At 39.6% G+C, this 13,958-nt stretch overlaps 1 protein-coding gene across 1 annotated transcript in view; it reads left to right on the top strand.

Moving 5' to 3' along the window:
- The window catches only part of CCDC62 (coiled-coil domain containing 62), a 50,578-nt gene extending 37,043 nt beyond the window's left edge, over positions 1 to 13,535 (top strand). Inside the window, exons 11-13 of the mRNA XM_053589780.1 lie at positions 1,599 to 1,740; positions 8,363 to 8,456; positions 12,810 to 13,535. Of these exons, the coding sequence (XP_053445755.1) occupies positions 1,599 to 1,740; positions 8,363 to 8,416 (196 nt within the window). The 3' untranslated portion in view covers positions 8,417 to 8,456; positions 12,810 to 13,535. The remainder of the gene's footprint in view (positions 1 to 1,598; positions 1,741 to 8,362; positions 8,457 to 12,809) is intronic.
- The last annotated feature ends 423 nt before the right edge of the window (positions 13,536 to 13,958 follow it).

Raw genomic sequence — 13,958 nt, 5'->3', positions numbered from 1 at the left:
ACTGGTATATCTACTTTGGAAAACAAGTTAGTAGTTTCTTAAAAATTAAATATATACCTACCCTATGACCCAGCTGTTCCATTCTTTTTTTTTTTTTTTTTTTTTGTAGCTGTTCCATTCTTAAAGACATGAAAACATACTTTTACCAAAAACTTATACATGAATTTTCAAGCAACTTTATTTATACTAGCCCAAAAAACCCTGGAAACAACGCAAATGTTCATCAACAAGTGAATGGATAAACAACTGTAGGATATGCATAAATGGAACACTCAGCAATAAAAAAGAATGATTTACACACACAATAGTATGGGTGGATCTCAAAATATTATACTGAGTGAAAAAAGCAGAACAGATAAAAGTTTCAATGCATTTTTATGAAATTCTAGAAACTGCAAACTGATCTGTCATTACAGAAAGCAGTCAGTGGTTGTCTAGGAATGGAGGAAGGACACAGAGGGCAGAGGAGGAATTCCACCAGACTGGGTGTGATGAATGGGTTCACTATTCTTTGCGGTCATTGTTTCATGGGTGGATATGTATATGTGTCAAAACTTATCAGATTGTATTCTTTAATTGTACAGGTAGTTGTATGGCATCTATACTACATTAAAACCATTAGTTTTTTTAAAGCTATAAATATGGGGGAAAATATTTGCTATTACCTTTTATTTTTGTTGTTGTTAGCTCTTGGAGACCCTGTCTCTGTACCTGTTTTTCCTCAGGTAGTACGTAACATTGCATGCCTATGTTATCCATACGTATACACAGATATATTCATTTGGCACATGTTTGTTAAACATCTTCTGAATGTCAGGTCAGTAGGGATCCTTGTTCATGGAAAATTAGAAATTAATTTTGCTTAAAAAAAACTTAGTTTGGGCCCTTTAGAGATCAATTGGCAATGACTCATTTTCATGCTAAAAATTCAGATCCCCAGTTGAACATTAACTATATATTTATAAGGCCTTTAGTGTTAAAGCTTCATTTTCTAAATATTTTGACACGCTAAGTATGGCCTTGAAAAGTTGATTTAGGGCTGAGTCTGGTGGCTCACACCTATAATCCTAGCACTCTGGGAGACTGAGGTGGGCAGATTGCTTGAGCTCAGAAGTTTGAGACCAGCCTGAGCAAAAGCGAGGCCCCGTCTCTACTAAAAATAGAAAAATTATCCTGGTGTTGTGGTGAGTACCTATAGTCCCAGCTACTTGGGAGGCTGAAACATGCATCCTTTGAGCCCAGGAGTTTGAGGTTGCTATGAGCTGTGATGGCACTCAACCCTGGCAACAGAGCAAGACTCTATCTCAAAAAAAAGGAGAAAGAAAGTTTGATTTAGGAGAGCTAAACAATGCCTGGGATGTTTTTATCATCTGAATGTTACCTAATTAGTTGTAATAAGTTCTGCTTAAGTCAAATTATTTAACTGAGGAGCCACTAAGAAAGAAAAGGAATTTGGTTATTGTACTACTTGACGTCTTGCTTTGCTTTGTGATACCCAAAGTGGAAGAAATATTAGCAGGTAGTTAAGTTGTATTTGTAATGTTGTATTTGCAAATGTAAACATTTAAAAATGCTTCTTCAATTCATGAATGCTTAAATGTGTTATCTTCCCAGGATGATTTTTCCCCCACAAGTAAACTCCAGCGCTTGCTGGCTGAATCTCGTCAGATGGTGACAGACCTGGAGCTGAGCACACTGCTGCCCATCACCTGTGAGAATCTCAACAGCAGTGCCCAAAATGTATGTGTTCCAGTTTAGTTTGGCTATACTTGTAGTGTCTGCATCTAGCACAGAATATTAGTGCAAGTATCATTGGTAGGGCAAGCTTTCTGTTAGAATGGAAGTGTTTGTGTCTCTGAGGGAAGAAGGTAGCACACTTGTTTTAAAAAGGAGAAAGTCTGGTAGCGCCTGTGGCTCGAAGGGGTAGGGCGCTGGCTCCATATGCCAGAGGCCAGCCCTGGCCAAAAACTGAAAAAAGAAAAGAAAAAGGAGAAAGTCATACTCAGATGTCACTGCCTCAAGACTCATTACCTGGTACATATGAATATAAATTCTTTGAGGTTTTTCAAAAAATATTTTCTAGCAAATTTCAAATATGCACAAAAATGGAAATAATAGTATAATCATGTACTTTTTATCTTTTTTTTTTTGACAGAGTCTCACTTTGTTGCCTGGGATAAGTGCCATGGCATCATAGCTCACAGCGACTTCAAACTCTTGGGCTTAAGCAGTCCTCTTGCCTCAGCTTCCCAGGGTGTTAGGATTATAGGCATGAACCACCTTTCCTGGCCCGATCATACCCTTTGAACCATTGTCAACTCTGCCATTTTAGTTTTGTCTTCTCCAATCCATACATCTTTTCTCTAGTATTTCAAAGCAAATTCCAGATATTGTACCATTTCACTCACAAATTCTTCATTATTATGTAACAGATATGCACTTTTTTTTTGAGACAGAGTCTCTTACTATGTCACCCTCAGTAGAGTGCTGTGGCGTCATAGCTCACAGTAACCTCCAACTCTTGGGCTTAAATGATTCTCTTGCCTCAGCCTCCCAAGCTGGGACTATAGGCACCCGCCACAATGCCTGACAATTTTTTTGTTGTAGTTGTTTACCTGGACCAGGCTGGGTTTGAACCTGCCACCTTTGGTGTATGTGGCTGGCGCAATAACCACTGTGCCACAGTCGCCAAGCCCAGATATGCACTTTTTAAAGACAACCATAATATCACACTCAACAAAGTGAGAAGTAAATCCTTAATACTATCTAATGACTATACCATGTTAAGTTTTCCTCATTTATCTCAAAAATATCTTTTTATGTCCAAACATAGTGGCTCATACATGTAATCCTAGCACTCTGGGAGGTCAAGGCAGGAGGATTGCTTGAGGTCAGGAGTTTGAGACCAGCCTGCATAAGAACCCTATCTCTATCAAAAATAGAAAAATTAGCCATTGCCCAGGCTAGAGTGCAATAGCATCATTCTAATTCACAGCAACCTCAAAGTCCTGGGTTCAAGTGATCCTCCTGCCTCAGCCTCTGAAAATAGCTAGGTCTATAGGCATGTACCATAATACCAGCTAATTTTTTCTATTTTTTTGAGAGATGAAATCTATGTTTTTCAGGCTGATGTTAAACTCCTGTCTCAAGGATTCTTCTGCCTTAGCCTCCCAAAGTGCCAGGATTATAGGCATGGGCCACCAAGCCTGGCCAGAGGAAGCTTTGTCATGACAAAGCTATTTTGCCAATCAGCTGCCCCTTTAAATTTATTCAGTGAGGGTGGTGGGCGCAGTGGCTCATGCCTGTAATCTCAGCATTTGGGAAACTCAGGTGGATTGCCTGAGCTCACAGGTTCGAGACCAGCCTGAGCCAGAGCGAGACCCCCCATCTCTAAAAATAGCTGAACGTTATGGCAGGCACCTGTAGTCCCAGCTACTTGAGAGGCTCAGGCAAGAGAATCACTTAAGCCCAAGAGTTTAAGGTTGCTGTGAGCTATGAGGCACACTACCAAGGGTGACAAAGTGAGACTGTTTCAATAAATAAATTTATTCAGTGAGGTTGCTTCTTTCGCTCTTCTATGTTCAAACTTCTTGAGTTTTTTGGTCCTTCTTGGACAGTAATTTCTTAAAAATATTTTGTTATTAAGATGTAATTCACATTTTATTTTTCTCGTACAGTTCACCCTTCTAAATTATACAATTCAGTGGTTTTTAGCATATTCACAAAATTATGCTGCCACAATCCCTTATTCCTGAACATTTCATCACACCAAAAATAAACCCTATACCCATCAGTAGTTACTTTCTGTCAGCCCCCACCCCAGAGACTTTCTACCTCTATGGACTTATTGGACAAAGATTGTTAATCAGAGTTTGTTGAATACAACTCAACAGATCCATAAACTCTAAGGGGAATAAAGATTACATGTATGTTTATTTTACTATTAAGATTATTACAGATATCTTGAAATATCATATATATGTATTTATGACTATCTCAGAATTACCAGATATTAAACCTGCTGCTAGATCTTATTAGATACATTAATAACATCAGAACTTTAATATTTTGATAACCACAGTTACTCCTGCTATAGCACAACATATAAGTTCCTAAAAATTTCCACATAATTTAAAATTGCACGATGAAAACCATGCAGCTGGCTCAGCGCCTGTAGCACAGTGGTTATGGCGCCAGCCACATACACCAAGGGTGGCGGGTTCGAACCCCGCCCGGGCCAGCTAAACAACAACAACAGTTGCAACAAAAAAATAGCTTGGCATGGGCAGTGCCTGTGGCTCAGTGAGTAGGGCGGGAGCCCCATATACCAAGGGTGGCAGGTTTGAACCTGTCCCTGGCCAAACTGCAACAACAACAACAACAAAAATAGCCGGGCATTGTGGCAGGCACCTGTAGTCCCAGCTACTTGGGAGGCTGAGGCAAGAGAATTGCTTAAGCCCAAGAGTTGGCGGTTGCTGTGAGCTGTGATGCCATAGCACTCTACTGAGGGTGACATAATAAGACTCTGTCTCAAAAATAAATAAATATATATATATGTATATGTTGGGAGAACAATTTAAACAAAAGACCTACTTGGCAACATGCTTTACCGACTCACAAACTCTTCCTCTGTCATGTTTTTGTACTGACTAGATAGTTACAGGAAAAGCAAAATAATTTTGTAAAAAAAAATCTTAATTTCTGACTTGGCACAGTGGCTCACACCTGTAATCCCTGCACTCTAGGAGGCTGAGGGAGGTAGATTGCTTGAGCTCAGGAGCTCAAGACCATCCTGAGCAAGAGTGAGACCCTAACTACTAAAAATTGAAAAAAAGAAAAAAATCAGCCAGGTATTGTGGTAGGTGCACCTATAGTCCCAGCTACTCAGGAGACTGGGGCAAGAGTGTCGTTCAAGCCAAGGAGTTTGAGGTTGCTGTGAGCTATGATGCCACAGCACCTTACCCAGAGCAACAGAGTGAGACTCCATCTCAAAAAAATAAAAACAACTTTAATTTCTGTAATAAGGAAGTAGGGTAAAGTTCTGAGTAGCCTGTCCACTTTGCTAGGGCTTTGCCGTATGTGGCTAAAGATGAAGATTGTACATAATTCAGAGTTTTCTGTGAAACAGGCACTCTCCTGCATTGCTGGGGGGCACAAAATGATTCAATCCTTCTGGTGGGAAACTGGCAGTGTTTTCTAAAAATCACCAAAGAACTGACTCTTTGACAATAAAGCAGTGTCACTTTGGGCATCTCCCCTAGTGTTGTGTCTGCATGTTATAAAGTAGCATACGCACCAAGTTGTCATTTGCAGCATTGACTTATTACAACAGCAAAAGAGAGGAGGCGGTTGAAGCATCCCAGCAATAGGGAGCTGAGTGAGCAAACTCTGGTGCTGCCCATACGATGGAGTCCTCCTTAGCCATAAAGCAGATTGAGAAGCACTAGGATGAGGAAAGCTCTAGGATGATTCCAGATATATCATTAAGTGAAAACATACAAGATTCTGAAAAGTTCATGTGGCACTGTACACATGTAGGAGGGGGATGGGAATAGGAATCTGTACTTGCACAAGGACATGGTGGAAGGTGGAAGGATGAAGGATGATATAAGTTGTTACCAGAAGGAGGCTAGAGAGGAGGGGGAGCAGGACTTCTCTATTTATACCTGTTTATGTTATTACGATTTTCAAATGATTTCCCCACAAAAACCCTGTAATTGAAAAGCAAAGGAGGAAAAAGGGAAGAGTGAAATGCAGCAGAGCACAGTGTCCCACCTCACCCCCGGCAGCATCTTACTTGCTTCAAAGGCGGGAATGGGAGCAGACTCAACCTTAAACTGTGGCCAGTATGAGGGATGGGGTGTTCTGATTAGTTCTTACCTTTTGTGTGCTGGTGAAGCCTACAGATCCTATATAAAGTTTATAAATGACTAAGATGTAACACATTGGGTTGTAAAGTGCAGAGGCAAGGGATTGAGTAGGGAGGAGCAACATGAGGGAAAGCAGAGAGGTCTGAAAGTATTCCCCCTCCCCCCCCACCCCATGCCCTGATAGCCAAGTAGTCCTAGGGAGGAGGAGGACGAGGAGGCTGAGGAGCCCACCTACCTGCAAGGCAGAGTTCTATCCCTTCCTTCCCCTCCTCCCTACTGCACCCCCTCTCTGCCCTTCTCCCCTCCACCCTGAAAAATCAGTCCCACAAGGCTAAACAAGCACTCAGCAGGCACTTAGGGCAATTAGAGTTATTGAGTCTTTTTTTTTAAGAGACAGAGTCCCTGTCACCCTGGGTAGAGTGCTATAGCGTCACAGATCACAGCAACCTCCAGCTCTTGGGCTTAGGTTGATTCTCTTGCCTCAGCCTCCCGAGTAGCTGGGACTACAGGCGCCCGCCACAATGTCTGGCTATTTTTTTGTTCTTGTTGCAGTTTAGCCAGGGCCAGGTCCGAACCCGCCACCCTTGGTATATGGGGCTGGCGCCCTACTCACTGACCCACAGGCGCTGCTCTTTTTTTTTTGAGACAGAGTCTCACTATGTCACCCTCAGTAGAGTGCAGTGACATCACAGCTCACAGCAATCTCAAACTCTTGGGCTTAAGCGATTCTCTTACCTCAGCCTCTCAAGTAGCTGGGACTATAGGCACCTGTCACAACGCCCGAGTATTTTTTTTTTGGTTGTAGTTGTTATTGTTGTTTGGCAAGCCCAGGCTGGATTTGAACCCTCCAGCTCCAGTGTATGTGGCTGGTGCCTTAGCCCCTGAGCTACAGGCACCGATCCAGAGTTATTGATTCTTGTTGTCTGATTATTGTGGGTTCATTAAGGGCTCACCATGTAGTCTGAGTCTGTCTGAAGGCTGAAGATGAGCCAGTTATATTTGGGCATCAGCTGATTACCAGAGTTTGGCCCTAATACATACAGTCAAGCTAAGAGAACAGCCCTACAAGGAGATTAGACATAGAAACCCCACTCTTGAACAAGGAAATCAAGAAATCTTGGCTGTGTTTGATGATCTCGGCACTCTGGGAAGCTGAGGCCAGAATCACTTCAAGCCGGGAACTCAAGGCTGCAGTGAACTATAATTGCAGCATTTCACTCCAGCCTGGGTGACAGAGCAAAACCTTGTCTTTTAAAAAAGAAAAAAAAAGTCTGGGTGCAGTGGCTCAGGCCTGTAATATAGCACTCTGGGAGGCTGAGGTGGGAGGATCAGGAAGATCACTTGAGCTCAGAAGTTAGAGACCAGTCTGAGCAAGAGCAAGACTCTGTCTCTACTACAAATAGAAAAATTAGCCAACCATCATGATGGGGGCCTATGGTCCCAGCCAGCTGTGAGGCTGAGGCAGGAGGATTGCTTGAGCCCAGGAGTTTGAAAGGTTGCTGTGAGCTAAGTTGATGCCAGAGTATTCTAGCCTGGAGTAACATTCAGAATGAGATTCTGTCTCAAATAGTAAGAGAGAGAGGAAGGAGATGAGAGAAGAGGAGAGGATGCCTGTAGTCTCAGCTACTGGGGAGGCTGAGGCAAGAGGATCACTTAAGCCCAAATGTTTGAAGTTTCTATGAGCTGTGATGCCACAGCACTTTACTGAGGGCGACAAAGTAAGACTGTCTCAAGAATAAAATAAAGTGATCCTTCAATAATAATTGTATGTATATATAGGGTACAATGTAATGTTATGATAGACATATAACATTGTGGAATGATTAAATCAAGCTAATTAACATATCTAGCACCTGATATATTTATTTTTTTCATGATAAAAACATTTGGAATCAACCCTTCTAGCAATTTTGAAATATACAATACATTATTCTTATAAAACAAATATACACAACTGTAGTCACCATGCTGTGCGATAGATCACTAAAACATATCCCTGCTGTCTGACTGAAACTTTGTGCCTTTGACCAACAACTCCCATTTCCCCATCTACCTCACCTTCCCCCAGGGCCTAGTGACAACCATTCTATTCTCTCTGAGTTCAGCTTTTTCGGATTCCATGTATAAGTGAGATTATATAGTATTAGTCTTTCTGTGCCTGGCTTATTTCACTTAGCACGGCATCTTTCAGGTTTATCCATGTTGTTGCAAGTGACAATATTTCATTCATTTTTATGGCTAAATAGTATTCATTTTTATGGCTAAATAGTATTCCATTGTGTATATATTTTCTTCATTCATTCATCAGTGATGGCCACTAGGTTGCTCCTGCATCATGGCTATTATGAGTAATGCTGCAGTGAACATAGATATGCAGGTTATCTCTTTGCCTGAGATCTTTTAAAAGGTATTTCTGCTATATTCGTGTGCAGTCTTCTTAAGTATTTTCTAGTTTGTCCATTCTGGGTACTAATTCAAGAGTTGTTTTCTAGAACTCAGAGGTCTCAGAAGAGCCAGCTCAAAAAAATAACTTTGTCAGTTACTAAAGAAAATGCAGGTCAACTTCAGTATTCACTGTGATCATGGGTAAGTCACCTTTGTTTATCTCACCTTATATCTCCATTGATATTTAATAAGTAACTTGGGAACATTGATAATGTAGAGTCAAGGCCATGCATGTATTTGTTGGACTTGCAATACTTTCTTTTTTGCTTGACCTATTTTCACATACCTTCTAAATTTAGTCAAAGTGAAATGTCAATTACATGTAGAAATGTTGATTAAAAAGTCCTAGTTCTCACTACCTACAATTTTGAAGTGAGTACATAGATACAGCTTTAAAAATCAGAATCTACATTAACCTTTCATCCTTTCCACGAAATGCCTGTCTGGAAGGAAATCTTTACATGAGGTTTCAAGTTTTATATTGATCAAAAAGTTTATTGACCCAGTAAGCACTTTCTTGATTTATGTTTCCTTCTATCAAACCTTCATTCCAAGTCTCTTCAGAATCCAGTTTGGTAAGTTAAAGGGTACAGTCATTTCAGATTTTTTCAAGGTAAGCATAAGAGCATTTTAAGGACTCTGGGGAAGGGCGGCGCCTGTGGCTCAGTCGGTAGGGCGCCGGCCCCATATACCAAGGGTGGCGGGTTCAAACCCGGCCCTGGCCAAACTGCAACCAAAAAATAGCCGGGCATTGTGGCAGGCGCCTGTAGTCCCAGCTACTTGGGAGGCTGAGGCAAGAGAATCGCTTAAGCCCAGGAGTTGGAGGTTGCTGTGAGCTGTGTGAGGCCACGACACTCTACCGAGGGCCATAGAGTGAGACTCTGTCTCTACAAAAAAAAAAAAAAAAGACTCTGGGGAAGCAGTAAGGCCTAGCAGCCTCCCTTCCTCCCTCCTCTTCTCTCCCTTTCTCTGCTAAGTTTCATATTTATAATATTTTGCATGATCTGATGTTGGTGAAAATCAGGATCCATAGCTAATTTTTTTTTTTTTTTTTTTGTAGAGACAGAGTCTCACTTTATGGCCCTGGGTAGAGTGCCGTGGCCTCACACAGCTCACAGCAACCTCCAACTCCTGGGCTTAAGCGATTCTCTTGCCTCAGCCTCCCGAGTAGCTGGGACTACAGGCGCCCGCCACAACACCCGGCTATTTTTTGGTTGCAGTTTGGCCGGGGCCGGGTTTGAACCCGCCACCCTCGGTATAAGGGGCCAGCGCCTTACAGACTGAGCCACAGGCGCCGCCCCATAGCTAATATTTTTGACACAATCCAATGCTAATTGATTTTTTATTTTATTTTATTTTTTTTCTTATTTAAACCATTAGACTTTTATTCACAATAGGAAACATTATAAACAGATAGACTTTTCCAAGCTGTTACACAATTAACAAACTTTATATTCCAGAGCATAGTAATATTGCATTAGAAATTCATGAGAAGAAAAATAACATAAGGTACCGTTTAGTATCACAAAATGTGATAAATGACAAGGAAGAGAATTATTAATAAGATTGCACTATGCTCACTTAAGTAAAAAAAGAAAAACCCTCATAGTTTAAACTTCCTTCCTCCTTTCATCTCTGAGATAAGAAAATTTAATATATTTAGGTACGTTTTATTCCATCCGTGTGCTATAGATTAGAAACTTAAGGCTAAAGGTATTCTGTAGAGGAAAACTTTATATATATGTAATTTTGAAGTAATTCAGTACATTATTTCCATATAGAAAAACTAAAAGTAGAAGGGGAAGTGGAATTTAAACAAAGTAGAACTGATTGGATTTTTATATATCTCTTTGAGGGGAGGGGAAGTGAAATTAAATTACAGACATCTTAAAAAGTATGTGTATATGTGCTAGAAAACTTTTTAAACTGTTAAGTCACAACTTAAAAAAAATTCTCAAGAGTTAATTTCCCATGCTGAGTTTCAAACCTCATTCTAAATAAATATGAAAAGAAAATAGTGTTTTTGTAGGCAAGGTGGTTTGTGCCAGAACTCATAAGGAAAACATGGTAAGGGGGTTTCTACTGCCTGTTTTGCCATCTACCAAACTGTCACCTAGTATGAGCCTCTGAGCCCTTCTCTGGATCTCCATTTCTTCATCTGTGATAGGAGATTAAATTAAAGAAAATCTAAGTGCCTACTTTCTCTTCAGACATAATTTATTTGTTTTTTGAGACAAATAAAAACACTCTGTTGCTCCACTGGGTAGAGTACAGTGGCTGTCATCATAGCTCACAACAACCTCAAAATCAAAATCCTAGGCTCAAGCGATTGTCCCTCCTCAGCCTTCTGAGTAGCTGAGACTACCAGCACCCTCCACAATGCCTGGCTAATTTTTTCTATTTTGGGTAGAAGTCTTGCTCTTGCTCAGGCTGGTCTTGAACTCCTGAGCTTAAGGGATCCTCCTGCCTCGGCCTCCCAGAGTGCCAGGATTACAGATGTGAGCTACCACACTGGCTTAGACACTTTTTTTTTTTTTTTTTTTTAAACAAAACAGGTATATTTCTATTTGACTACCTGATACAGAGGATAGTGTGGTATGGATGGATAATATGAATGACAAATAATACAAATATATTTTATTTGAAATAAACAATGCTTACATAGCTCAATGGGTCACTTGGAAACAAACTTGCTTAACTGTATTACTGAGCAAAAACAAAGTTTAAGCAGAAATACCCTTTTTTTTTGACATTTGGAGATTTAAGAAGACACTACTTGGTTTTTAAAAAACTGACCTTCCCTTAAGGCCTGGTCATAGAAGTGTAAACAATGTAAATGAATCCACCATTACCAGCTGTCATATCCTATCTATGTCACCTGTGCATTCTGAGATCACACACAGACCTGCCAATATACCTGGGAAGGGTTGCATTATCACAGTTACATTTGAGTTCTTGGCAGGCAGGACTAAGCAAGGGTAATTTGGAACAAGTTTTACATCCTATTCAGAAGAAATCACTAGTATTCCTTTAAATAACAGGTTACAATAGAAAGATACTGCCTGGAAGTTAACCTTTTCACTTTGGTTCATTTTTACTTTCTGTTTGTGATTTACATAGTTGTTTGATTCATTTGCTTACAGCACAATCCTGCCATAAAATATTAAAGCACAAGATACTTATTTCTTCAACATCTGCATTTTTCAAGTTTTATATTTTACTACATCCACAGTATGTCAGTAGTTTTTAAATGTTTAAAAAAAAAAAAGGGGTAAAACTTTTCTAAAAATGCAGATGTCTGTAACTACAATGGTACTAGATGAGAAGACGACAATGAAGGAAGGGAAGAAAGCAAACATGTTCACGTGCAGGCTTAGACACTTTTATTTCGTAAAATAAAGGCCAAGTGTCTTGAAGAAATGTTTACACTAATTGAATAATTTATGTATCACATTATTTAAATTCTCTAATAGTTTTCATTTAAGTCAGTTGGTTCAAAGCCATGTTTGATATGTTTGTGTGTGCGTGTGCACGTGTCTGAGTATGCATAAATAACTACTTCATACATCTAGTCATTTAGACCAAAACCTTGAACTCTTGAAATAACATGTGATCAGACCCTCAATTTCCCTCATCCCCACAGGCAATTCTTCAGTGATTCATGGCAGCTCTACTTTCTTTTCTTTTTTATTGTTGGGGATTCATTGAGGGTACAATAAGCCAGGTTACACTGATTGCACTTGTTAGGTAAAGTCCCTCTTGCAGTCATGTCTTGCCCCCAGAAGGTGTGACACACACCAAGGCCCCACCCCTCTCCCTCCTTCCCTCTCTCTGCTTTTCCTCCCCTCCCCCATGATCTTAATTGTCCTCATATCAAAATTGAGTACATAGGATTCATGCTTCTCCATTCTTGTGATGCTTTACTAAGAGTAATGTCTTCCACTTCCATCCAGGTTAATATGAAGGATGTAAAGCCTCCATTTTTTTTTAATAGCTGAATAGTATTCCATGATATACATATACCACAGCTTGTTAATCCATTCCTGGGTTGGTGGGCATTTAGGCTGTTTCCACATTTTTGGCGATTGTAAATTGAGCTGCAATAAACAGTCTAGTACAAGTGTCCTTATGATAAAAGGATTTTTTTCCTTCTGGGTAGATGCCCAGTAATGGGATTGCAGGATCAAATGGGAGGTCTAGCTTGAGTGCTTTGAGGTTTCTCCATACTTCCTTCCAGAAAGGTTGTACTAGTTTGCAGTCCCACCAGCAGTGTAAAAGTGTTCCCTTCTCTCCACATCCACGCCAGCATCTGCAGTTTTGAGATTTTGTGATGTGGGCCATTCTCGCTGGGGTTAGATGGTATCTCAGGGTGGTTTTGATTTGCATTTCTCTAATATATAGAGATGATGAACATTTTTTCATATGTTTGTTAGCCATTCGTCTGTCTTCTTTAGATTTTTTATTTTATTAACTCTGTTATTTTCCTTCCTCCAGAAACAGATTTCTCATCTATGTGGAAGGCAGAAAGCAGAAAGCAATACCAAATACTTAACTCTAGAACAAAAAGAGGATCATAATTCTTTGTAAGCAACATTTAATACCAAAGGGGAACAGAACCTGAAAGTTAATTTTTTAAACATCTATATTTTGTTTTCAAATTAATCATTTTTGTATGTAAGAAATATTTTCATGTGTAAGAAGTTAGACCTTTATATATATACATACAAATGTGGAATTATGCAAAGAAAGAAAAAGATTTCTCTTCAAAGATACAGACTATAGTTAAATACTACAGAAGCTCTTTTAGAGGATAAGAATCAAACAGAGAACCCCTGCATATAAAATGCTGTTTCAACTGATTTAAAAAGAAAATCTGAGTATACCTTTAAATTATAACCCATAACTTATCAGAGTCAGCTCAAAATATAGTAGTATTCTCTTATGGTTTTAGGTCTGGATCTTGCTGTTTAAATTAGACATAAAATGATATGATATAAAATGCTTTTAACTGGAAAATATCTCCTTAAGTTGACAATCGAGGTCCTTTTTTCCCAAGCCAAACAGAAACCCATCTTGTCTGGGTCTGTAGTAGTCCCATCTACAAACAAAAGCTTGCTGGAAGATCAAGTTTTATATGCATTTTATTTTATCATTAAAGAATAAAACGCTTCTGTTTTAACTTACAATTTAATTTTATAAAGAGTGTACTATGTGCCTCTGCGCTCCAAGAGAATTGATCAACTTCAGTCAATAAAAAATATTTTTAATAATAAAAAAAGTTCTTTGGTTTCTTTTTATTATACCAGATTAAAATAAGGAAGGTTAGTTGCTTTAAACTGAACCTGGTGAGTTAATTTCCTCAGGAATGGGAATGCATTTTTTTTTTTTAAGCATTACAGATATCAAAGTTCTATTGTGCTGAATAAATGTCCCTTTGTTAAAAGGTTTCAGTGTTACTTCAGAGATGATTTTCATGAAAGGAGAGGAGCCACCCCATTTAGCCTTTATAATTAGGGTGCTGAAAAGAGAAATTGGGCAAGGTTTGGTTATGTTCTTTATCAATGCATGCTTTCTCCCACAGGCTGGTTTGTACAGAGCAAAACTGGAAAAGGTATAGTTGATTCTGAACTGCTGCCTGCCAAC

This window comes from Nycticebus coucang, chromosome 4 (genome assembly GCF_027406575.1).
Source record: "Nycticebus coucang isolate mNycCou1 chromosome 4, mNycCou1.pri, whole genome shotgun sequence".
Classification (NCBI taxonomy): domain Eukaryota; kingdom Metazoa; phylum Chordata; class Mammalia; order Primates; family Lorisidae; genus Nycticebus; species Nycticebus coucang.
The sequence above is the reverse complement of the archived record's forward strand: the minus strand, read 5'-3'. Positions and strand labels throughout refer to the sequence as shown.